The sequence below is a fragment of the Panicum hallii genome, chromosome 2 (genome assembly GCF_002211085.1).
Source record: "Panicum hallii strain FIL2 chromosome 2, PHallii_v3.1, whole genome shotgun sequence".
Lineage (NCBI taxonomy): Eukaryota > Viridiplantae > Streptophyta > Magnoliopsida > Poales > Poaceae > Panicum > Panicum hallii.
This window is the reverse complement of record NC_038043.1, coordinates 45938341-45962265: the sequence shown is the minus strand read 5'-3', so window position 1 is coordinate 45962265 and position 23925 is coordinate 45938341. Positions and strand designations below refer to the sequence as shown.

At 52.7% G+C, this 23925-nt stretch overlaps 4 protein-coding genes across 4 annotated transcripts; 1 reads left to right on the top strand and 3 right to left on the bottom strand.

Moving 5' to 3' along the window:
* Positions 1 to 11302: 11302 nt before the first annotated feature.
* LOC112879884 (WPP domain-interacting protein 2) lies at positions 11303 to 14572 on the top strand. The gene is made up of 2 exons (XM_025944307.1): positions 11303 to 12523; positions 13710 to 14572. The coding sequence occupies exons 1-2, from the start codon at positions 11533 to 11535 to the stop codon at positions 14354 to 14356; spliced, it is 1638 nt and encodes a 545-aa protein (XP_025800092.1). The 5' UTR covers positions 11303 to 11532; the 3' UTR covers positions 14357 to 14572.
* Positions 14573 to 14980: 408 nt separating this feature from the next.
* Positions 14981 to 15693, bottom strand: LOC112879886 (photosystem I reaction center subunit V, chloroplastic). Its single transcript, XM_025944309.1, has one exon. It carries the CDS (start codon positions 15598 to 15600, stop codon positions 15178 to 15180), a length of 423 nt encoding a protein of 140 aa, XP_025800094.1. The 5' UTR covers positions 15601 to 15693; the 3' UTR covers positions 14981 to 15177.
* A 144-nt stretch (positions 15694 to 15837) lies between these two features.
* LOC112879885 (GPI-anchored protein LLG1-like) lies at positions 15838 to 17419 on the bottom strand. Its single transcript, XM_025944308.1, has 3 exons — positions 17023 to 17419; positions 16870 to 16932; positions 15838 to 16767 (listed from the first exon to the last, which is right to left on the bottom strand). Exons 1-3 carry the CDS (start codon positions 17417 to 17419, stop codon positions 16394 to 16396), a joined length of 834 nt encoding a protein of 277 aa, XP_025800093.1. The 3' UTR covers positions 15838 to 16393.
* Positions 17420 to 17714: 295 nt separating this feature from the next.
* LOC112879882 (phosphatidylinositol/phosphatidylcholine transfer protein SFH6-like) lies at positions 17715 to 22236 on the bottom strand. Its single transcript, XM_025944306.1, has 15 exons — positions 22157 to 22236; positions 21604 to 21693; positions 21235 to 21511; positions 21044 to 21143; positions 20677 to 20943; positions 20493 to 20570; positions 20309 to 20410; positions 20168 to 20217; positions 19967 to 20066; positions 19662 to 19763; positions 19440 to 19553; positions 19140 to 19299; positions 18536 to 18888; positions 17955 to 18038; positions 17715 to 17855 (listed from the first exon to the last, which is right to left on the bottom strand). The coding sequence occupies exons 2-15, from the start codon at positions 21608 to 21610 to the stop codon at positions 17835 to 17837; spliced, it is 1815 nt and encodes a 604-aa protein (XP_025800091.1). The 5' UTR covers positions 21611 to 21693; positions 22157 to 22236; the 3' UTR covers positions 17715 to 17834.
* Positions 22237 to 23925: the final 1689 nt, after the last annotated feature.

Below are 23925 nucleotides of genomic sequence, written 5' to 3'. Positions count from 1 at the left end.
GTGCTTCCGTCATGTTCTCCTTTTTCAAACGCCGCGTCCAGCCAATCCAACAACGCCACCGGCTTGGATTCGAGTACACAGGCACTGCTGATCCTTCTCGCATGTGCATAGAGGAATTATCAGACGAAGCCGCACTCCAGCGAGTCCAGCGGGTGTTGCTGGACGTGGATGCCATGCCGTATGTGCCTAAGTTGTTTTCCGCGTGAAATCCGCCCAAGCCAGTGAGTATTCAACTTCTTTTTGTTGAAATCAACCTCTTTTACTCCATTGCTAACTGAAGAACCCTCTGTAGGGACACACAGAATTGTACCGCAGCTACCCGCCACGACCCGATATCCCCCGGCCGGACCACCTCCTCCCCAGCGCCGCTGTTGAGGCGAAGAGGGCTCGCATTGCTGCAGCTCAGCGCAGCAGCGGGTCCACAGAGGATGTGAGCTCCCAGGTGGAGGAGGGAGCTGAAGGAGAAGCGCGTCGGGACAACTCCTCCAAGCCAGGCGTGGAGTCGACCGGTGCTTTGCCGTTGGTGCCGCAAGGCCGTCGGTTGGTGCGCAAGCGAAAGGCACAGGAACTCGAATCTGTCGGGTAAGAGCTTACTACTTTGTTGTATTGCTATATGTTGATATTGTGTCGAGCTTACAATGTCCTCCTGTAGTCCTTCCGCCTCCTCCTCCCGGGCCGAGCCTGAAGAAGAAGAAACAGCTCCATCGGCCACCGCAGCCGTCACCATTGCCGTGGCGGGAACCGCGCCGTTGGCTGGTGAAACCCCGCCGCCCGCAACGGAAACGACATGACAGGCCGTGCGGATGAAAAGGGCCATCAAGAAGAAATCTATACTGTAAGTCTGCCTCTAGTTGTACAATAAACATTTTGATCTTTCGACTTGTGCGTTGACTGACTTCGACTTCGTTAGAGCTGCAAGCGCCACGGACCTCCAGCTAACGCCGGCCTCGACTACCCCAGCCCCCGGGTCAGCGATCTGAGAAGAATCTTCAAGCGCGGGGCCAGTCACGGCAGCTCCAGCCCTCGAGCCGTGGGCCCCCGAAGAGTCGACGCTCGCGGAGCCAGCCCCCGAGGCGAACGCGACGCTGCCCGACTTGCCGCCTCCCGAGCTCCAACAAGTCGAAACCGGAGCTGGTGGCCGGGAACAAGTCGAGGTCCCCGATGGCGCTCCTACGGATGGCACAGGTGAGCATCTGACCGCCCCGGCTGGCTGCCGGGATCCGCGTGCTGTATGCTGAGAATATATTGTGATTGCAGGTGCTCAGTAGTCGCCTTCTGAAGAAGTCGTGGGGACCTCAGGGAGGCCCGTTGAGCTGCTCCTGTCCGGGTCGGTTTATCGAGATGCCGTTGCCGCCGACCTGGCGGGTGACCCGCTGCTGACAGACGACAACATAGAGAACTTCAAGAAGGCGTATGACTTTGCCATGGTAAGACCTGAGCACTTTTCTGCTGGTGACCATGTCGAGTTGCTTATCTGGATTTCCCTCCTTATGCAGAATGTGATCGCCCACTCCTAGAAACAATTAGAAAAACTGAAGACCCTTGTGAGTGACCGTGAAGAACTTGCTGCTCTGAAAAGACGCGTTGACGACGAGAATACGGAGAACTTGCATCTCGAAAAAGTCAACATCGAGCTCCAGCGACAACTCGAGGAACAGAAGAAGGAGCTCGAGGCGCAAAAGCACGCGTACCAGGAGCAGCTCAAGGAGCAAAAGAAAGCGCACCAAGGTAAGACATTGCTTCCCTCGAGTACTTGCACCGAACGACTCATCCTGGATTCTGAAAAACTTTCCACCACAGAGCTTAGGGGAATCTTAATGAGTAAAGAAGAGCTACTTACTAATGTGAAGAACCTACTCTATCACCGTACAGATGACGTTGAGAGGCTGCACAAGGTGATCGGCGACACTGAGCGACAGTTCATCGACGGTCTTCAGCGAATCAAGATGCTGGGCGAAGAACTCGAAGATCTCAGGGGGGCCGCCCGGGAGCTGGTGGACATGGTGGATCCACCGGAGGAAGGTGAAGCAACCCCTCGGCCCTTGCTAGAGCAGCTCCGCGAGGCCCCGAAGAAGATATTCAAATTCCTCTCCGAGGCTCCTGTCACATGCGTCAACAACGCCCTCACGATTGTGAAGTCCTTCCTGCCAAACGCGCAGCTGGAAATATTTGCTCAAGGAATGGCAGCGGACTGCACCGAGGATCAGTTTGATAGATACCTCCTAGAAGCCCAACCTATATCAGAACGTATAGTTCAAAGTGTAATGTAGGATTAGGGTACTGAAAATAAGTATTTACTTCCTTGTATATATGGTTTCTTTTGATGTCTCTACTTGTGTGTGTGTGCCTAGGCTGAACTGGAGTCCAAGCTTACAGGGCTTAAGTAGTAGACGCTACCCTGGGTGCAACGACCCGGAGGGTAGCTAGAACTCGTCTAACAGATTAGCCACAGCTCGATCGAGTAGGTCTAAACTTGTTAGGAAAGAACGCGAGCATCGTCGCGGAATTGCCGTGCTTAAGGCAGAAAAACGAGAGTACTCCGAGTGCAACGACTCTGGATGTACTCGAAGTTGCTCCTCATATGAGCGCGCTCCACAAGTTAGGTAGGATCTGGACGGACGGATCGAACTTGTTGGGAGCAAGTGCGGGCATCACCGCGGGTCTACCGTGCTTTTGGCGGAAACGAAACTACCCTGAGTGCGACCACTCAAGATGTAGTCGAGGTAGCTCTTCATGCGAGCCTTTCCAACGTACAGGGTGTAAGCCAGTCGAACGGATCAATTTTGTTGGAGTAAATGCGGTGGCAAGCGACCATCCAAGGTCGCGGCAGAAATCGAGTCGTGGAGAGTAAGAGCGGAGCCGAGGCCTCCGTCAAGACATGGAGTCGAGGAGATATAAACGTGGCAGTTGCCTCCGTAAAATTCACGGCAAGAAGTTGATTTATATAAATACTGCTCATGACAATAGCCTCCTTGTGTTCATAAAGGAATTGCCAACCCGAATCTTGTGGCACATAGCCTCCAATTTGATTCGAGGAAAGAGATCTTCTAAGCCCCCGGGGATTCAGCTATCACCGGGCATCTTCTTATGGGTAGAACTTGCGCAGGTTCTGAATGTTCCAGGAGTTCGGGACATCCTGACCCTCAGGACATTGTAGTCGATATGACCCTAGCCTAGTAACCTGCTTGACGACGAACGGGTCCTCCCACCTTGAGTTGAGCTTGTGTAGGCCGGATTCATCCTGAATGCGACGCAAGACCAAATCGCCAATGCTGAATGACCGCTCCCTCACGTTGCGATCATGATATCGCCGGAGCCCCTGCAGGTATCGAGCTGACTGAACAAGAGCGGTGCAGCGAGCCTCTTCAACAGAATCGAGCTCTAACTGCCTCGCCTCGTCCGCCTCGCCTTCATTATACATTTTGACCTTTGGAGACTTCCACATGATATCGGCTGGTAAAATAGCTTCAGATCCGTATACAAGGAAGAAAGGCGTTTGTCCTGTCGCTTTGGATGGCTGAGTCCAAAGCCCCCAGACGACATGTGGCAGTTCATGTATCCATTTGCCTCCCTTCTTACTGGTTTCATCATAGACTCTCTTTTTGAGGCCGTCGATTATCAAACCGTTGGCCCGTTCGACTTGTCCATTAGCCCTTGGGTGTGCAACAGAGACATATTTAACCTCGATGCATGCGTTCTCGCAGAACTCCAAAAACTGGTTGGCCGTGAAATTTGATCCCAAGTCCGTGATGATGGTATTTGGGAAGCCAAAACGGTGCAAAATATCGGAGATGAAATCAACACCTCGATCTGGTGTAAGCTTGGCTATCGGCTTGTACTCAATCCACTTGGTAAACTTGTCGATAGCCACCAGAACATGGGTGAAGCCGCCTGGTGCCGTTGTGAAGGGCCCAATCATGTCGAGACTCCAACAAGCAAAGGGCCAGGATGGCGGTACGGTGATGAGGCTGTGGGCTGGCACATGAGACTGCTTGCCGAAGAATTGACAATTCTGGCACCTGCGCATGAGATCCTCCGCGTCGGTCACTGCAGTGGGCCACCAGAAACCGGTCCTGTATGCTTTCCCCACCAGCGTTCTTGAAGCTGCGTGGTTGCCGCAGACACCTTCGTGGATCTCCCGCAGTATGTCGTAGCCATCTTCCGTTGTGACGCACTTCATGAGAACGCCTGACCGAGCGCTGCGCCGATAAAGCTTGCCATCGACTAGGACAAAGCCCTTGCTTCTGCGCATGACGCGCGCCGCTTCTGTGCTCCTGGCGTCAACTCCCACCGGTAGCCTTTGATTTTGGATGAAGTCGCTAAGAGCCTCTCGCCAGTCCTCCCCCATCGTCATGACCTCTCGATCGGGTTGTTGGGGACCCGCATCGATGGTTATCTGCGGAGAAAACTTGATGGATGGCTGCTTGAGCTCCTGGACGAAAACTCCCAGCCGAACCTGAGCGCGTGTTGACCCCAATTTGGACAAGGTATCCGCGCCAACATTATGCTCCCGTAGCACATGGTGGACCTCCAAGCCGGAAAATTTGCTTTCCAGCTTGCGCACTTTCTGAACATAAGCGTCCATCGTCTCCTTATTGCAGTCCCACTCTTTGTTGACTTGCTGCACAACAAGAAGAGAATCGCCATACACAAGTAGTCGCTTGATCCCTAGTGATACCGCCAAACGAAGCCCGTGAAGCAGGGCTTCATACTCGGCTTCATTGTTGGATACCGCCCACAGTATCTGAAGGACATACTTCAATTGCTCGCCCCGTGGAGAAATAAGCATAACTCCGGCGCCGCCGCCATCGAGCTTGAGAGATCCATCGAAGTACATGGTCCAATGCTCTGGCTTGTCGACTGGAGTTGGGATTTGATTCTCCCTACATTCAGCCATGAAATTGACTAGAGCTTGTGACTTGATTGCAGTGCGTGGCTTGAAGTCGATTGACAAAGCCCCCAGTTCCACTGCCCACTTGGATATACGCCCCGTGGCATCTTGATTATGAAGAATATCCGCCAACGGAAAATCAGTAATCACGGTGATCTTGTACTCGTCGAAGTAATGGCGTAGCTTTCTTGATGTGATTAAGATTGCATATAAAAGCTTTTGGACAGCTGGATACCGTACCTTGGATTCAGACAGGACCTCGCTGACGAAATAGACAGGCCTCTGCATTCCAAAGACATGGCCTTCCTCACCTCGCTCGACTACAATAGCACTGCTGACAACATGAGTTGTTGCCGCGATCTAGAGTTGTAGATCCTCCCTTGGCAATGGTGCTGAAAGGATCAGAGGAGACTGAAGGTGATGTTTCAGATCCTGCAAGGCCCGCTCGGCCTCCTCCGTCCATTGGAACTTATCTTGGCGTTTCAGGAGCTTGAAGAAGGGTAGTTCTCTCTCCCCGAGTCGGGAGATGAACCTGTTCAGGGCCGCTATACATCCTGTTAACTTCTGCACATCCTTAATTGTGGCCGGAGCCCCCATATCAGTGATGGTCGGGATCTTTACAGGTTTGGCTTCAATGCCCCAGTTCCTAATAATGAACCCGAGCAATTTCCCTGAAGGTACACCAAAAACGCACTTGGTAGGACTGAGTTTCCACCAAAATCTGCGCAGACTGCTAAATGTTTCCTCCAAATCTGCAATCAAGTCGCTGGACTCCCTGGTCTTGATGACCACGTCGTCCACATATGATTCAACATTCCGGTGCAGCTGATCCACGAAGCACATCTGGATCGCACGCTGATAGGTCGCTCCTGCATTCTTTAACCCGAAGGATATGGTTTTGTAGGCACATGTCCCGTACGGGGTGATGAATGCGGTCTTGATTTGGTCCTCCTCCTAGAGCGCAATCTAATGATAATATGAGTAACAATCAAGAAAATAAAGAAGGACACAACCAGCCGTTGAATCGACAACTTGGTCAATGCGCGGCAGCCCAAAATGGTCCTTTGGGCAGTGCTTGTTGAGATCAGTGTAGTCAACACACATTCTCCATTCATTGTTCTTTTTCTTTACAAGAACGGGATTACCTACCCACTCTGGATGGATTACTTATTTAATGAATCCAGCCGCGAGAATTTTAGCTATCTCCCGTTTGATGGCCTCACGCTTATCGTGAGCAAATCTGCGCAGGCGTTGCTTCTTAGGCACAGCCTTTGGGTGTATATTCAAGCTATGCTCGATCAACTCTCTGGGCACCCCTGGCATATTCGCTGGTTTCCACACGAAAAATGTCTCGGTTAGCCCGAAGGAAGCTGACGAGCACGAATTCCTATTTCTCACCTAAGCCCACGCCAATAATGGCGGTCTTAGATGAATCACCCTCCTGGAGCTGAATCGTCTTGAGGGCCACGTCATCAGTCGACTGGATGCTCGACTCACTGGCCTTCCTCGAAAGAATCTCCAGCCCGGACTGAGAGAGCTGCTGCGCGGCCGCGAGTACTTCTCCCGAAGCATCTGGCACACGAGTAGTCGAATCATACTGGATCGCCTCCTACAGTCATGCGACTTCTTCAAGTCGCCATGGAGAGTGAGTACTCCACTGAGTCGTGGCATCTTGAGAAGCAGATAGACGTAATGCGGCACTGCTATAAACTTGGCGAGTGCCGAACGACCCAATATTGCATGGTAAGAAGATTAGAAATTAGCCACTTCAAATTTGATGAACTCAGTACGATAATTCTCCCGCGTGCCGAAGGTGACTGGGAGGACTACCGTACCAAGCGGGTGTGCCACGTTACCTGGGATGATGCCGTAGAAGGGGGACTTACTGGGAACCAGCATGCCCTTGAAATCCAGGCCCATTTTTTTCAGAGTGCTGACGAAGATGAGATTGAGCCCGCTCCCGCCATCGATGAGGACCTTGGTGAGCTTGACCTCCGCCACCACAGGATCAAGGACCAAAGGGAATTTTCCGGGCTCCGAGAAGCTCGTCCACTGGTCGTCGCGGGAGAACTAGATGGGGACCTCCGACCAACGGAGCGGTCGTGGTACCGCCGGCTCGACAAACAAGATCTCCCGGAGAAGCAGCTTCTGGTCCCGCCTGGAGCTAAAATCCTCGTCTCCCCCGAAGATGATGTTGACCACCTTTGAAACATCCTGGAACTTCGGGTTGCGCCCGTGGTCCTCTTGATTGTCATCCTCAGGTTCTTTGTCCGCAGGCTTTTTGTTCTTCTTACCACCACCGGAGTTGCTGAACGTCCTCCGAAGATGGTAGCAGTCGATGGTAGCGTGATTGGCACCTGGGTGCCATGGGCACTTTTTCTGCGGGAGCTTCTCGAACTTCTCTTGCGTTGTCGACTTCTTGCCCCACGAAGGTCGATCGATAGCCGCGATGATATCATCTGGCTTTCGTTTCCGGGGTGGACCCGAAAAGTCCCGCTGGCCTTTGTCGTTGCGGTTGTCATTTGGGCGCCTCAGATTGCTATCTTGACGCCGCGGGAACCGCTCCCGCATCTTCTCCTCCTGTTCGGACCAATCGTGCATCATATCACGAAGGCCCGCAACAGTCTTCGGCCTGTTCCGCCCAAAATCTCTGTAGATGCCTGGGTCGGTGATGCCGTTGTAGAAGCAATCAATAATGTCGTCCTCCGAAATGTTCACGATGGTGGCGCGGACGTCGAAGAAGCGGCGTGTGTAGGACTGCAGGAGCTCGTTACGTTCCTGCTTACACTGGGCAAGATCGTGACGAGTACCTGCACGAGCGATCGCTCCCTGAAAGTTGTCGATGAAGACCTTCTTGAGGCGCTCCCAGGAGTCGATGGAGTTGTTGTTGAGGCTTTCCAACCACGTGAGCGGCGTAGGGTCCAAAGCCATCGGGAAGTAGACGACTTTGGTGATGTTCGAACCTCCTGCAACCTCAATCGCCGTGGAATAGCAACGGAGCCACTGCTGAGGAGCTTGCTTGCCGTCGTACTTGGTGATCCCGATCGGTTTGAAGCCCTCTGGGTACTTGTAGCTACTGAAATGTGCAGAGAAAGCTAGGAATCGGTCGCTACAATCAGTACCTTCGGTTTCGACTTCTTCGCGGACCTTGCACCTGGAGGAGATCACGGTCCGCGCGTCGCGACCTTCATTGATGTGCTGGCGCAGGTCTTCTGGAGGAAGTCGATGATTGCCTCTCGCGGATGACCCCCTTGCGGTGGCTGCTGCCTCCCGCCAGGGGCCTGGCTCCCGCGAGCGTTTTCGTTGCTGAGCTGGTGTCGAGGACAGCCGCCAGCCATTCGGCAGTGAGCCTGGCTCCGACTCTCACCCACGCGCTCCTCCCTGATGGTAGACGTCGGGTTGTGCTGATCCAGCTGGATCCAGGCCCTCTGCGCGTAAAGGAGTGCTTGACGCATATCCGGATCATGACTGCGCTCGAGGATGGCCGTCACCCTGGCGATGTTGGCCACCGGAGTACTGAAACCCCGTTCGCTTACGGTGGCAAACTCAGGGTCAAGCTCACGATGCATAGATTGCCTACGCTCGTTGGCCCTCCTCTGCCGGATTGTGCGGGCCCTATTTCTGACCTTCCGCGCCTCACGATCGGCGTCGTTCTCGTCGCCGGCGTTGGCTGTGATCTCATCTTCGGAGACCGCTTCAAAGTTGACGATGGGAAGATCCCCATCGTCCTCGTCTTCTTCTGCCATTAGCACCTGGCGGGAGGCGAGCTCACCGGAGCCCGTGTCGACTAGTTCTGTCGACTCATCCACCACGGTAGCCAATGGCCTGCCCTCCTGAAAAGGCAAAGGCTCGAGGTGGGCCACAAGTCGACCCTCAGCCTCGAGTAGATCGAAGAGCGCCATCCCCCTCCAATGCACAATGCGTCCATCCGGCACGGAGGTGATCATCAGATCACTAGCGCCAAAACAACATGAAGCCTCCCGACGTGCGGTGGCTTCAGGCCTTCTAGCCTGGACTAGAGAATTCAGGTCCTTCTCTAGCGCGTAGAGAGACCCAGAGACGTTGGCCTCCTGAAGATCAGTGGCCACGTTGTATGAACCGAGTTGAGATTGGTTACGCAAATTCTTAGATTGGAACGAGTCCAACCCAAGGGAAGTTGCCGCAACACTGGATGAAGTCGAGCCTGGAGCAGTCTCCGCCTCGATCTTTGTTGCAGAAGCATGGAGCGGCAAGTTGTCGAGCCCGTCGACGAACTTGTCAAGGTCGCTGCGGGGATCCGCAGCGGAGGTCTTTGGCCTCATGTCGACAAGGAATCGCCGAAAATCGCCCACACCATCTGCGATGCAGACCTACGAGCCAAAAACAAATATCGTACCCTGGCAGGGAACTGACCTAGTGAATTTGAAAGATGCCATCGAGCTCGTCGGTGGATCTTCGACGCGCTCCCCTACCTAGCGCGCCAGCTGTCGGTGTTTAACCGGCTGCCCACCGAGGGGTATGCCCAAGGTGGTAAGTTTTGGGTGAGGGAACGCCGAGATCAGGAACTCGAAGGTACAAGGAACACAAAGCTTAGACAGGTTCGGGCCACTAGATGCGTAATACCCTATGTCCTGTAGTGGTTTGTATTGCCTTAGGTGCAGAATGATCTAGAGATTGTGTTTTGAGAGGGGTCCCTGTCCTCCCTTATATATCCGAGAGGCCAGGGTTACAAAGATACTAACCAACACCAGCTAAGGAATCGTACCAGAACATATCTCGAATAGATTTTTCCTGTATCGGTTAGCCTTATCTCCTATTTAAACAGAATAAATAAGAGATAAATAAGATGAATATCGTACCAGAACATGTCTCGAGTAGATTCTCCCTGTATCGGTTAGCTTTATCTCCTATTTAAACAGAATAAATAAGAGATAAATAAGATGAATAAGAGATAAGACGGACTTAATCTCTTAAACCTCTTTAAACTACGTTATGTACCCAGTCCCGTGGTCCCGAGTCTGACAGCCACCGCCTCATACTGCGTCGCGCCGTTGCGCTACCACAGCCTCCCGTGGCGCCTACGCCATCGCCGCGCCGGTGCGCTACCGCGGCCTCCCATGGCACCCACGCCGTCGCCGCGCCACGGCCTCGCCTGGCGCGCAGGCCGTGGGGTGCCTCGTCCCGCCGCCGGGCGGAGCTGCTGGCCGAGACAACGGCCCTGGCGCCCAGGCTGGTCGTGGCTCGGGCTTGACCATCCAGGCCTCCTCTGGCCGGTGGGGCCCGCTGGTCAGAGGCTGTTAGGGTTTAGGAGTGCTTGATGTCAAAAGAAAGGACATATCTATCTTTTTCTACATATTTAACACTGTTAGCTCCTGTCGTTGATCGATCTCCGTGCTCGGTGACAGATCGTGGCCATCGACGTTACCCGCGAGAGCTAGGATCGGATCGCCGGTGATCGAGAAGGCCGGCGTCGCGCACAAGGTCGAGTTCCGCGTCGGCCTCGCGCGCCTGTGCTGGATCAGATGGTCGCCGAGGTGAGATCGATCATCGATGCAATTCCTCTTCGTCCCCCTTTGCACAGAACGCGATCCCTGAGATGATGCCGCCGAGGTTTTGGGCTTGCAGGAGGAGAACAAGGGCGTGTTCTTCTTCACGTTCGTGGACGCGGACAAGGTGAACTTCCTCAACTATCATGAGCGGCTGCTGCAGCTGGTCCGTGTCGGCGGCCTCATCGCCTACGACAACACGCTGTGGGGCGGCTCGGTGGTCGCAATCCCCGCGAGCCGCTCGCCGCCGCCACCAGGGAGTTCAATGCGGCCATCGCCGCCGACCGCCGCGCCCGCGTCTGCCAGCTCGCCATCGCCGACGGGCTCACGCTGTGCCGCCGCGTCGCCTGATCACCAACGCCCGCTGCCCTCCCCGAGACGAAGAGCTGTGCCTGTGATGACACTGGCCTCTACTGGAAAATGGCCGTGGTTTGGACTTTGGAATAACGAACTGATCTCATCAGTGAAAATAAAATCGCGGATGTGCTGCTACCGTGGGGATGAGCTACCGTGTCCGTGTGCCATGTTCCATCTGTTCGTAGAAAATCTTTTGTTCAGCCACGTGGCCCTTGCTAGGCCGGCGACAATGCCGGCCGCTTCTTCCTGGCGCCGCCGTGGGGGCCTTGGGCCTTGGGCCTTGGGCCTTGGCTCAAGGGCTCGTGTACTACGCTGGGCCGCGAGTTCGCGTATGTAGATGGGCGGCCTATCGGCGGTGTGAGCCTAAATGCTGTAATAGCCGTCGCGCCGGCGGCCGGTGACCCGACGGACTCTGACATGACGCAGGCTAGATGTACTTTGTAGGGCCCGCCAGCTAGGACGCGGGTCCCACACAAAATACTGGCCACGTACAGCGAACGGCGGAACCCACACGACGATAAGGAGTGGGGAACCAAAAAAATCAACCTTTTTTTCCGTTTGTTTACTGATACTCTCTGTTTCCTCTCGCCTTCCGCTCCCTGGATCTCCAGCTCCAAGCCCGTGGCCGGAGAATTCCGATCCCAAGACCGGGCTGGCACCTATCCCAAGGCCTCGTGCCTCCTTCCCACCGATGCTGCACCTGATCCCGTCCGGCTTGTGAAGCCGCGGCCTCTGGCGCCAATTCCGGCGGCGGGCGGGATGGATTCCGGCGCCAACAGCGTCGGCGAGTCGGTGGGCGAGTCTCCGGCGCCGGAGCCGGAGCCGGAGGCGCGGCCGGCCGAACCGGTCACCAAGGGCCGCGGTCTCCGCCGGTGGCGCCGTATCCCGCGCGAGCAGCAGCACCACGAGGGGTCCCCGGCGAGCCCCGGGACAGCCGGCGCCGGCAACGGCGCTGGCGCGGGCGTGGGTGAGGATTTGGCGGCGCAGCTCCACAAGCGCCGTCTCGGCCCTGGCGCCGACGCTCCCAAGGGGAAACAGGACGCGGCCGTCGAGGAGGTGGAGAGCTCGGTCGCGTCCGTGGAGTCCAGCTTCGTGCCGCTGGACGCGTCCCCGCCGCCGGCGCCGACTATGCTCGACCCGAATCTCGGCCTCCTGATCGCCACCGCCGGATTCTCGCTGGGCGCGGGCGGCGCTGACTCGGACAACAGCGACGACCGCACCAGCAAGTTCTCCACGGCCGCCAGCGCGCCTCGCCACGACTTCTCGTCCGGCGGCTTCGGCCGGGAGCGCGACAGGGCGCGATCCCGTGCCCCCGGCGGCGCTGCTCACGGCAAGAACCTCCGGGCTGCACGCGGGCGCGGCGCCAGTGCGCGCGCTGCCGCCTCCCCGGTGGAAGCGGAGAATTCGCGCTCCAGCGTTGAGTCCAACCTTCGCAGCTCTAGCGCTGCTCATGCACGGCGATCCGGCACCGGGATCACCAGCAACGGTGTTCACAAGGTTCTGTTCCCTGATGACCATCAAAGTGACGACGAGCCTCCATGTGAGGGGGTGCTGTATGCCACCGGAGGTTTCTACAAGGAGAACGGGAGTGTAGTTGGGAGATTGGGGAACTGTGATTCCGATGCCAACAATCATATCTTCGATGATGTGAGTGTCAGCAAGTTTGAGAATGGAGGGACTCATTCAGGTCTTGATCCGTATGTTGAATCAATTGCATTGCTACAGTCGGCACAGGAAGCACTTGAGAATGGTATTGTCAGATTCCTCTCAACCAGCTTAACTTGCGAACTTGCCATTACTTTAACGGTTGCCTATTTGAGATACTTAAATCGTATTGGAACTCTGCTCTTTGTAGAATTTCTCATAACTTTGAAGAGATGAATTAATTGTTGTTTGATATGCTTAATGAATGATCTAATTGTCATAATTGTTCATTAGTACTTTTGGGAGGACAAGAAGTCCACTTTTCAATTCAGTTAGGGATTAATTTCTGCATCTTCAGATTACTATGAGCTGCATTTTTCTCAGCACTTGCATTTTGAGATTCATTAGTTCAGGTTCGTAACATGGCCTGCTTTATTTGTTGGGGTGAAACGAGTTATTGTTGTACTTGGTCGATCATTGATTGAAGGGACACCAAATAATGGAATGGTGCTTGCCAAGGATAATCTTTTGACAAATTTATTTCACGTCGCTTTATGCTACTTTCATACACAGTGGTGGTTAATTCAATAATTCAGCACTTTTGAATGATTTTGCTGCAGCAGAAGAGTTTATCATACCAGTTTGCTGGGTTTTTTAGCTGTAAGATAGGTTGGTCAATGCGAAGCTTGCTTTATTCAAAAGCAAATGTAGACTTTTTGCTATTTTGACATATTACAGCCAACAAGCAGTTAATTAGTGAAATGATCAACCACTTAGTTCAAAGGCTATGTTGCTTCTTATTCAAGACTACAAATGCAATGATAATTAATCACCACAATTATTGACCTGCTCAATTTTTATGACATCTCTCCTGAATTTACTTATGCTGTGACACACTACGTGCTTTAGAATTTTCAGCTGAGACTGAATTTCTGACTTGCTTGATCTCCTATTTCTGAGAAGTGGAGTATTTATTGTCTTCAGCTAGCATTTTTCTGTTAGCTATTCCAGAAGCCTTTATAACTTCGAAAATTCACCTGTCGGCACTTGGGCAGGTCTTATAACAGAGTAACAACTCATTCTTATTGTGTCTATTCTGAGAAATCTAATTTGTGTATGCTAGCTAACCATATCACTGCTGTATGGTTATAATCCATCAGTATATTTTTTTATGACCTTATGAGATCTTCGTTTTCTTTTCGTTCAAAAGCTTGTTTATTCTCCTAAAAATATCTTCTATTGCCCCAGCCAAGTGTTTTTACAATAACTATTTGCTACTATATATATTGCAGAGATCCAGAAGTTTGTGGAGATCAGGAAGGAAACTGGCGAAAATTCCACAACTCACCACAGTGAAACCGAATGGAGCAACTCACCCCATCCTGATGAATCTGTAGAAGAATTAAGTGAGAAAATAAAGATACTCGAGTCAAAACTGGAAGAAGCGACCATGCTCATCAATGATCGGGATTCAAAAATACTTAAACTGGATGCACTCAGCCAGATACAACCACTGGATACCGTGGAATGTAACAGCGATCTGCTGTCTCTGCAGTCTGATGTAGATCAACTGCTCTTGGAGAAAATGGAGGCTGAGATTCAGTGCTTTATCCTTACAAGAGCTTCGCAGGATTGGAAACCCCCAATAAAGGATCAATTTGCTCTTTACGAGGCACAGAAATCCCTGACAGGGGATCGCAAATCCTTAGAAACTAAGCTGCGTCACACCGAGAACAGGGCGATGATGCTCGAGGAGATGGTGGATAAACTAGAGTCACAGTGCAAGGAGCTCTCTGAGACTTCAGAAGTCCTGAAGCTGCAGGCCAGAGCAAGCAGAGCATCCTTGTTCTGCTCCATCCAGTTTGTGCTGCTCTGCATAGCCATGGGGACCCTCCTCATTCGCTTCCTGCCCTCTTCTCCGGAGATTGTACCTACTTGAGGTTAGAAAATTCTGCCAGTCAGCCTTTGTGTAGACATTGTTGAAAGATTGTTTACTGTAATTTATTAGCCATCAATCGCCCTTACAAATTTTCGTTTTTGTACCATCAACTCGATTTTGTTAGTAATCTCTTTATGAATTTACTGTACTTCTTCTGGGTTCCGTGGATTCTGTAAATGCCACTTGTGTAGCTTTTCCATGGCCTGTGTTCACAAAGCGATCCCGTCACCCTGGTGGTTCATGCTGACATCTACCATACTGTTTTATGTGTTGTTTGCCAGTCGTGTTGCACGGTATAACTTTGCTGTACAATATACATGCTGAGAGTGACTAAAGTAAAAAACACATAGGTTCATGTGGCAGTCCTGAAACATAACGTGGACAGTAATGAAGAACTGTTTACTGTAATTTATTGGGCACAAACCCCTAACCAATTTTCGTTATTGTTATGGTGTATTCTAACTAGTAACATACACTCCATTTTGCTAGTACTTCATTGTAGATCTACCTTTTAGTTTTCTGGACTCTGGAAGTGCTGCTTTTGCTGCTTTTCCATGGCGCCCTTGTTTCTCGCAAAGTCGCAAGTCATGCAAATGACTCCTAACTGGATTTTACAAGACATACTGGAAGGGTGGAAGTAGCTGAATTCACAGAGACAGATGAAGACCAAATTTATGCGGCAATATACACACGCAGTTGCACTACTTGTCCAAATTAACCAATCTTTCCGGCACCAGATACATCACCAACACGCAGCAACACCAACACACACTGACTGAGTCGTAGATTACAGCAAGCCGGTCAGGAACAACGCCCCGCGCTCAGAAGAAGTTGGGGTCGTATCCGTTGCTGGAGGTGGCGAGGATGTAGTAGGCGACGATGTGGCCGAGCGAGCCCCAGGCGAGGACGTCGACGAGGTTGAACCCGACTGGGTCGTTGGACTTGAGCAGGGCGGCGAACTCCTTGGCGCGCTCGTCGCCGGCGTCGAAGTGCGTCTTGCCGTTCTGCTCGGGCACCTGCTTCGCCACGTTCTCCCGCTGGAAGTTGAAGAAGACGAAGCGGCCCAGGAAGAGCGACACCCCCGTGCTGAGGCTGATCACCAGCGACGGGCTCAGCTCCGCCCGCGCCGCCACGGACCGCCTCGCCGGCGCCGCGCGGAACGACACGCGCGCCCTGGGCGACGGCGCCAGGCGGAGCCCGGCCACGGACGGCGGGGACAGCACGGCGGCGGTCGACGTGGCCATGGCTCGCTGCTGCTCGGCTGCTCTTGGGGATCGGGGAGGGGCTCGGGTGCGCGGTGTCCTTGATCTAACGTGCTGCTTGGTTAATGGAGGAGTTGGGTATATAGCGGGGTGCTGACTTGGCAGATATGGTGGGGGCGCGGGAATGCGAGGTTAGTGGTGGAGGAGGCGAGGATTTGGTGGCGTGGCCATGGCGTGTGCCCATTGGAGGAAGCCGGATAAGGTATCCCAGCCACAACTTGTTTTTCTCCAGTAGGGATGTCACCGTCTTTGCATTTGGCAAGTTACTTGGGTGGACAGGGAGGTGAGTGCAGTGGCCGTCCATTTGTGCAGCGCTTCGTTTACTTGGCTGAGCCTGTTCAGAACTTCAGATGAAGCAGAAAGCTCATTGCACAGATGTACTGGATGACGGACCTCAATCTATTCGACAAAAGCAAATGAACTGTGTGTGAAAATTGGCAGTCTACAAGCCATTTTTTTTTCCCAGAAGGGACGGCACTCGCAAATTGAGCCTAATCAGAGCCCCTGTAAAAGTAAAACCTCAGGGACGACAACAAAATCTTCAGCCTTGTAACCAAATCGCGTGTTGCATCATGCATTTGAAGGAATTTTACCACGTTCATGTTCAGGAGGTGAAAGAACAGTGACTAAGTTGGATTAGCATTACCTGTCTACCACCCTTCTCGAAATTCAGGTATACACACATGCATATAACTGCAAACCCGTTCATCCAGCGGCAAGTGGTACAGAAGCACACGGTTGGTTACACAGTCACGTCCCCACAGCCTTCCTGGCCTCAGCACGACATGATCGATGACACAGCCAGTGCGGCCGCCACCGCCACCGCCACGGCCGCAGCCGGCGCGGCGACGGCGGCCGCGCCGGAGGCCTTCTGGCCCGGCTGCACCTGCGGCGTGTCCTCCGGGCACGACAGGCCCTTGTCGCCCTCGTGGCAGGTGTTGGCGAAGAGGCCCGGCGGGTACTTGCCGTAGAGGTTGATGTAGCTGAACATGGTGGCGGCGCAGTTGGTGGTGACGTCGTTGATGTAGGTGGAGTAGGGGCACGCGAAGTCCTTGAGCGCGCCGCAGCACAGGCTCGGCTGGTACAGCGGGCCCTTGCACCGGCTCGTGATGATCGTGTAGTTGGCGCCCTCGAAGCTCACCGGGCAATCTGCAGTGGGGAATCAACCGTTCGCGGCAGAAGCCCAGAGATCAAACGCCCGGCCGGCACGAATCGAGAAGAGAGACGCCAGAGGTGGCAGCGCAGGCTCACCTTTCTTGGCCTGCAGCAGGCTCCGGCCGGTGGTGTCGTGCCCGCGCTCCAGCAGCGCGTCATCTGCATCCACGGCGAAACGGCGGTGGCATTAGTGGATCAACCTAAGAACCTGAAACCAGATCGGCGACGCCGTAACGGAATGCGACCGACTTGAGATGAACCCGGCGGTGGCGAAGCCGACGGCAGCGGCGAGCACGGCCACGCGCAGCGCGACGCCCCTGCGGAGACCCATCGCTGGCCACGCCTCCTCCCCGATCGGATCGATGGCCCTTCTCCTCCTCCGGTGTGTCCGTGGAAGAGAAAGGGAGGGAGGGAGAAGCGGAGGAAGGGTGGCGATGGGCCCGGAGGACGCGAGGAGGGGGTAACCGACGCGGGCGTGCGGGAGGCGGAGGGAGGAAGATGCGGAGGCGCGCGGCAAGAGTTTGGCGCCGGCGCGCGCGGGGCGTGTCCAAATGGGCACGGAGCGTTTCAAAAATAGCAGGTGCCTTGGACGGTCAGAAATGCTCGTGAAGATGCTTCTGTACTCCAATGGCGTCAACCGCTGCATTTACAGAGAAGGTAGCACGGCAAAAGCTGTGTCATTCTTACAGCCCATGGGGACCAGAGTGTATCAACAAAAGAAGGCTAGTGCTAGCAACTACAGAACATCACGGCGGTCCCAAGGCACGGCGACCCCGGGCGGCCGCCCGGGCTCGACGGCGAGAGCCCCATGGAGACTTTGTGCATTGACAGTCTTCAATATCAGTGATTTCTTAGTTGTAGCTTATTCCATCCAGGCTCCGTAGAATCTCTGGGTCCGCCACCGAGACCAGACGCTGATTGATCATCTGCGTCCAGCTAGCACCACGGCGACGTTGTCTTTGACGCACAGGGCTGACAAGAACTCGGGTCAAAAATGGCGCTGGCAGCTTCGGGCTCATCAGCTAATCCAGACAGCTTACGGTTCAACGATCATCTTACTCCTATGAACAGCAAAATCTCCTCTGCGCAAGTAACACAAGAATGGTATGTTCAATTTCACCAAATATAACACCAAGCAGGTTGCCCTAACAAAGTTAAAGAAAAGTTCATAAGCGAATTACCCTAACAACACTAGACGACCGGTGCTGCAGAGCTTCCACAGTGTCCTCCAATTCCATTTGCTTTGCCATGGCAGCCTGCAACGCCTGATGAGATACAAAGCAGGAGTTAGAACTGTAACTGCATCTATCTCCGATGACGAGAAACCTCAGCCACGGAATGCAGCCTGATGAGTTCAATAAATCTGTCTGCAAGTACAGGTGATGAAGATAGGATAGGATCAGTGGGCAAAGCTGAGAAGTTAATAGAAGGAAGAAAAAGCAAAACGAGTTGGGGCCTCTCAGGGATGGTAGATTTCTTGCTCCATTGAATAATGGCGCAAGCCAAAAAAAAAAACTGTTCCCCTGAAGCACGTGAATTTTAATGTGCTGCATGGCCTATCAATCATACACCAATGTAATAGAGACATCATTGCTAACGCTGACCGGGATCGCAGAGAAAACTAGAAGATTAACAAAGAAAAAGCATTGGGAATCGTTGTGACAGGGCAGTTTTGCCTAGGAATGAGTTTTTGACTGACCTAGTATTTAGACCATTCATATCCTAAAAATCTGCAGAATAGTTAGTAGGGGAAACAACTTACTGTTTTTGTCCTCTCCAGGTCAGCTTCAAGGGACTTTATCCGATCAAAAGACTGCAACAGTACAAGTTCTTTATCTTTTGGCATATCTGGAGGTTTGCTCATCATATGGTTGCACAGTGACTCAAGCTTTTCAAGGCGTTGTAAACAAGCACTCATGTCCTCATCTCTTACAGTTTGAGGCTTTCCTTGTTCTGCTTCAGCATAAGATTGGTCATTTCCTGTCATCCTTTCTTGTCTACAGACAGAAAGGTGGAATAAGGATGATATCCTGATCAAGACTGTGGCCAGTCCTCTAGCAAGATCTTCCAAAGTCCTTACAGCAGATGTACCATGCAGAATAAGAGAAATGTTCCCTGAAATGAATAGGAACGATAGTTTGCAAACAAAGTTAGAAACCAGCAGTGAATAAAGCTATGGTAAGAATAGCATGCGGGAAGAAATGACAAATTCAGATAAGAACTATATTGAGAAACATTAGTTCAAATAAATGGACACTTTCACTGTTCTAAAGATGAAGTGAAAAGTTCAAACAATATTGTCAAGCAATTATATTTTGGCTGGCACAAACCTTATATCACAAAGTACAAAAAAAGAGATCAGATACCTAAGTTATGCAGCCATCCAAAGGTGGAAAAATGTTTCTGACAGGTCAACTGAATGGACTCCCTCTCCAATTGCTGGCTACCCTGAGGAGATCCAGGATTCATATCCAGGATATGCTTACTATTAGAACTACAAGGCGTTGAAGAATCTGATCCCTTAACCTAAGAAAAACATTTGATAACAAAATCAGCTCACAGACTCATACTTCAAAGAAGCTGATACAAGATAATACAGCAACTGGGACAGATAGAACAAATTTCAATTTAGTTAAGGTAAAGAACGATTCTGCACAGACTCATACTTCTTCATGAACTGGGGTAAGCAAGCTGTGGTCGGTACTCTTCTGAACAGCTGACAAACCAACATCATCAACATCTGATTCAGATTCAGCATTTGATATGTCACTCAGCACACCCTGCTAACAGAAGAAATAATATGCTAACATCAGTGTCCTCGTAAACTCGGCAGTAGTAAGCTCTTTAAAAGTCGTATGGTGTAAGAAACTGCAATTTCAGAACCTTGCCTTCAGGTTTTCTGCCCTTAGGGAAGATCCACTTCTTTCGTACCCGTCAGAAATTTGTTTGGTTTCTCTCGTACTACCACGGCCTCCCATACTGTGTATCAGCTACAAATGATAATTTCATATTTGTAAGTCTTGCGTCGATCATACTATTTTTCCTCTAAGAGGATTTGAAAGTTGAAACAAAACATCTCCCCTGACAGAAGAAAGCATTGTCCCAAACATTTCACTAGTTATGTTGAGCAGGCCCAACAATGTATCGAAAAAGCAGGCACCTATATAAGACATGGTTTGCAATTTAGAGGTACCTTCAAAATCGCAGGATCATTCCATGGCCCTTTGTTAGACCCGAGGCAACCACCCTTGTCACAACATGTGCATGAACCACCAAGAAACTCTGGCAACTCACTGCCAAAAACACAAAGATATTTTCAAATCATCGTAGGCTGACTACAGAGTCTTAAGAATCTAAACGTACATGTCACTGGGCACAATAAGTTGGCACCGACCTTGAGTCAATAACTTCAATTAGCCTGCTCTGGTAGTTTGAGCCAAGAACCTGAACAGATGAATAATAACTAAATTCTTTTTCTGTAGCATGCATAGTCATGAAACATGGATCACCTTAGATGTTGAGTTATGGAGCTTACATGAATCTTGGAAGAAGTTTTTGGGTCAAGAAATCCTTTAACACTATTCCATATTAGCTTGAATCCACTACCAGCATTCACAACATACATCTGATGCAGTGTCTGCAAATTTATCTTCACTTAGAAAGGCTGCTTAACCAAAAAAAAAAACACCACAGCCACATCCATTGAAAAGCAAACATACCTCAGGATAGTAGTCACTGTCTATTCTCTGCATACGTTGAACAAGCTCCCTTGCAGTCTTCGAGAAATTCTTAAACCCCTGCAACAGCAGCAAGAAACCAAATCGATGACAAATCCAACAGTACCAACGACATTGACATATGAAAACTGAATGTTGCTGACTGCTCGCTGCGCCATTAGCATACCACGCCATGGACATCCAATATGGTAGTAGTGGAATCAATGTGTCTCTTGGCTGCTAATGTGCAAGCAGGGAACTTCTCCCTGAAAGCCCTCTCGAACTCCTGCACATGGTACTTGATGTATCGATCCACCGAAGTGATCTGCATGAGCTTGTTTGGATCGGCCTTGCCGAGCCTCTCAATGTACACCGGCCGGCCTTCCCGGTCGACACCGTGGTAACCCTGAGGGTAGTACCGGAGCACGTCATCAAGCTCGTCGAACTCAAAGTCCTGATGGAATTTAACCCAGTTATTGAACAGAAACAAACCAAAAATCAAAGAGGTATGGCAACTTGTGAAACAAAATTGTGACTCTGAAGTCTCTGATCACCTCCACGATTGTGTCGGCTCCAAACTCTTTCCTCCATCTCAGCATCTCCGCCCACATTTGCGTCGCTTTCTCGGAATCGAACTTCCTGGCCTTCAGAAACCTGCATTGATCATGACATGAAACAAGATGAACTCACTAGTGGCAAATTAGGGAACTGCTAAAACGAGGGTTTCTCCCCTCTCTAATTGAACCTCAGCATCATGTGGTAGTCGTCGTGCTTGTCAGGCAGGAGGCCGTGCGCGGCGAGGCGGTCGCGGAACGCGGCGACGGCGCGCTCCTCCTCGGCGTCGCGGACGTCCTCGATGGAGATGGCGGCGGGGAAGCGGAAGTCGGTGACGCGCCGCCTGCCGCGCTTCTTCCGGAGCGCGTGGATGGCCTTCCGCCTGAACGACCCGATCTTCCGCCGGCGCCGGTCGTCCTCGGAGTTGGGGTCGCACAGCGATATCTCGTGCTCGTCGGCATGGCTCACTGCAGAGCGCACAAGGCGGCGTCAGTTCCACTGCTTCAGCCAAGAACCGCAAGAAAGATGCCAGCTTTGCCGAGAAGAACCGCGCTGTTACCTGACATTGTAGCGATTCCGAATCCAATTTCGTGATTGCGCGCAGTACCTGAGCTCTCGAGATCAAATGGCCCGCCAATCTTGAATGTATCTAGGAGAGAAATGTAGGATCTTATTTAAAGGGAACCGAGGCAACCGGCAAGAACTCCAAAAATGGCATCTTTTTACAGGCTGAAAGCTGGAGCAGATAGAGGAAACGAACAAATTCTTGGGGCGGGTGTGCTCTTCCCCCTCTAAATAAAGGTTGCAGTTCAAACTTTGCTAGAGAAAAAGCATGCATTGGCTGCTAGTGTTACAAAGAAGTTTGTAAAGTCTCATCCAAAGAAAAAACTACATTTATTCATCCTAGGACCCCCCCCTAAAGAAAATATGCGAAACAAGAAAATACACGAAAAATCAGCCCAACTCACACCCATACCCATTACTATCATCTCAGTACCACACGCAAATCCGTAAAACCAACCGCAGAATCCAACCACCAAAACCATAGGACCAGATTGACGAAACTTAAGACATTTCCGGATCCAGCCGGCGAGATCCTGATAGCAGCTTACCTGCCCTCTGCTAGCTCCAGTTGCAGCCGCGGCTCGGCGGCCTCTCCCTCTCCGGCGACTGCGAGAGCGGAAGGGCAGAGTGGCCGCCGATCACACACCCGCTCACGAGTCACGACTTGTTTATATGTGTCCGTATGTACCCGCACCCGTTACGTGGGCGGCGTGCATGCGGTGCGTGCGTGTACGGCGGGCGGTGACTCGTGTGCCCGCGCGGGCGTACGTGTCCGGCGGGGCCTCTTCGGCGTCACGCCGGAGCTAGCGCTAGGAGAAATGTCTCGCCTGCTCGCTTCGCTTGCGACGATGGCGCATCGTTCGATCCGTCCGTCCTCTCAAGTCTCAAGTCGAAGAGCCTCGCGTCTCGTCGCGGGCATGGGCGAGCTCAGCTGCAACTGCAACCCGCCCACGCCACGCTTGCCTGCTCACGGGCCACGGCACGGCACGGCATGGCACGGCGTCCCACTCCGGTGTCAGAATTGTTTATGCGCCGGAGGCTGAAAAGACTCGAAGAGCATCAGATCAGACAACGTCGTACTGCTGCTGGTATCGTGAGCGAGGAGGAGTTTAGCTGGAGCTGAGTAGGGGCCTAGCTATAAGAACTAAGCTGCTGGATTAAACAACGTTTTCTTTTTGGGTTTATCCGTGCATCAGATGGAACCGGAGACCCAATTGGAAGAGGTTGTCTCTCGATCGGCAGAACTACTGATTAGACTCGTCCCCATCCCAAGGCAGAAAGGAGGGGGAGAAGCCATGGATCAAGTGTAGATTGGAGAATCCGCATCGACATGCGAGTGAGCGAGCACGCAGCGACAGGCAGCGGCCCGGCCTGCCGTCTCGTCTCGTCTCATCGTCGGGGAAGAGACGCGTCGGGCTGGCGCTAGGCACTACTCCAGTGTGCTAGCTGACGTGCGACGGAGCCGGGGGACTGTGCCGGCGGTGCTTTCCGAGGACGACGACGACACCGTTCCAGTCAAACGCTCAAACTCGCGGCTGCCGTGGCGTGGGTGACTGCGTGGGGGATGCAGAGAGTAGTATTAGTATTAGACCGAGAGTCTGAGACCAGCGGTAGGGGGATTAACTAGGGTTTAGGATTTGGACTGGCGCTGTAACAGGGGGGCTCTTGTCGCGTTACGGTGGGTTGTTGCCTCGTGACTGTACAGTGCTCCGCCGCGCCGGACTATTTTACTCCTCAGATCTCACGTACCTCCTTGCGTGTATGTTCTCGCATCAAAAATGTGTGTGGTAAAACCAATGCCAGACTTGGGGCATCAGAGCATGTGACTCCCCTGGGTACGGATGCAGAGCGGCACGTGCTCACGGCTTGCACTTGCCGGGGTCCGGTGGCATGCGTCCACCGTCTACGCCCGGGCTGGGGGCTGGACGTGGGCCTCGGCCGCCGGCGACCCTGCCCTGCCCGGCGCCCACGCTCGCGCCCGCTCGGCATGGGAGCCGGCCTCCTGCACTCTTGGTTGGTGAGCTGCCTGTGGACGGATTTGCAGGTGGCCTTCCTGTTTGGAATGCTTGCTTTGCTGGCCCTGATGAGCCTGCCGTGTCCCCTGAGCTCTGAGGAGGCCCTGCCATGGCTGCTTGTCATCTTGCCGGTGGATCCACGCGCCGGAGTCAAGGACGGCCATTATGGCTGCGGCTGCGGAAAGATGATGGCCCTGGTGGGCGCTGCAGCGGCTGCTCTCCCGAACGCCCCAGCGCCCGGCGGTTTCTCTTCTAGGAAGATACTCGTACTCGTACATGGCGGTGAGAGGTCAAACGGTCGC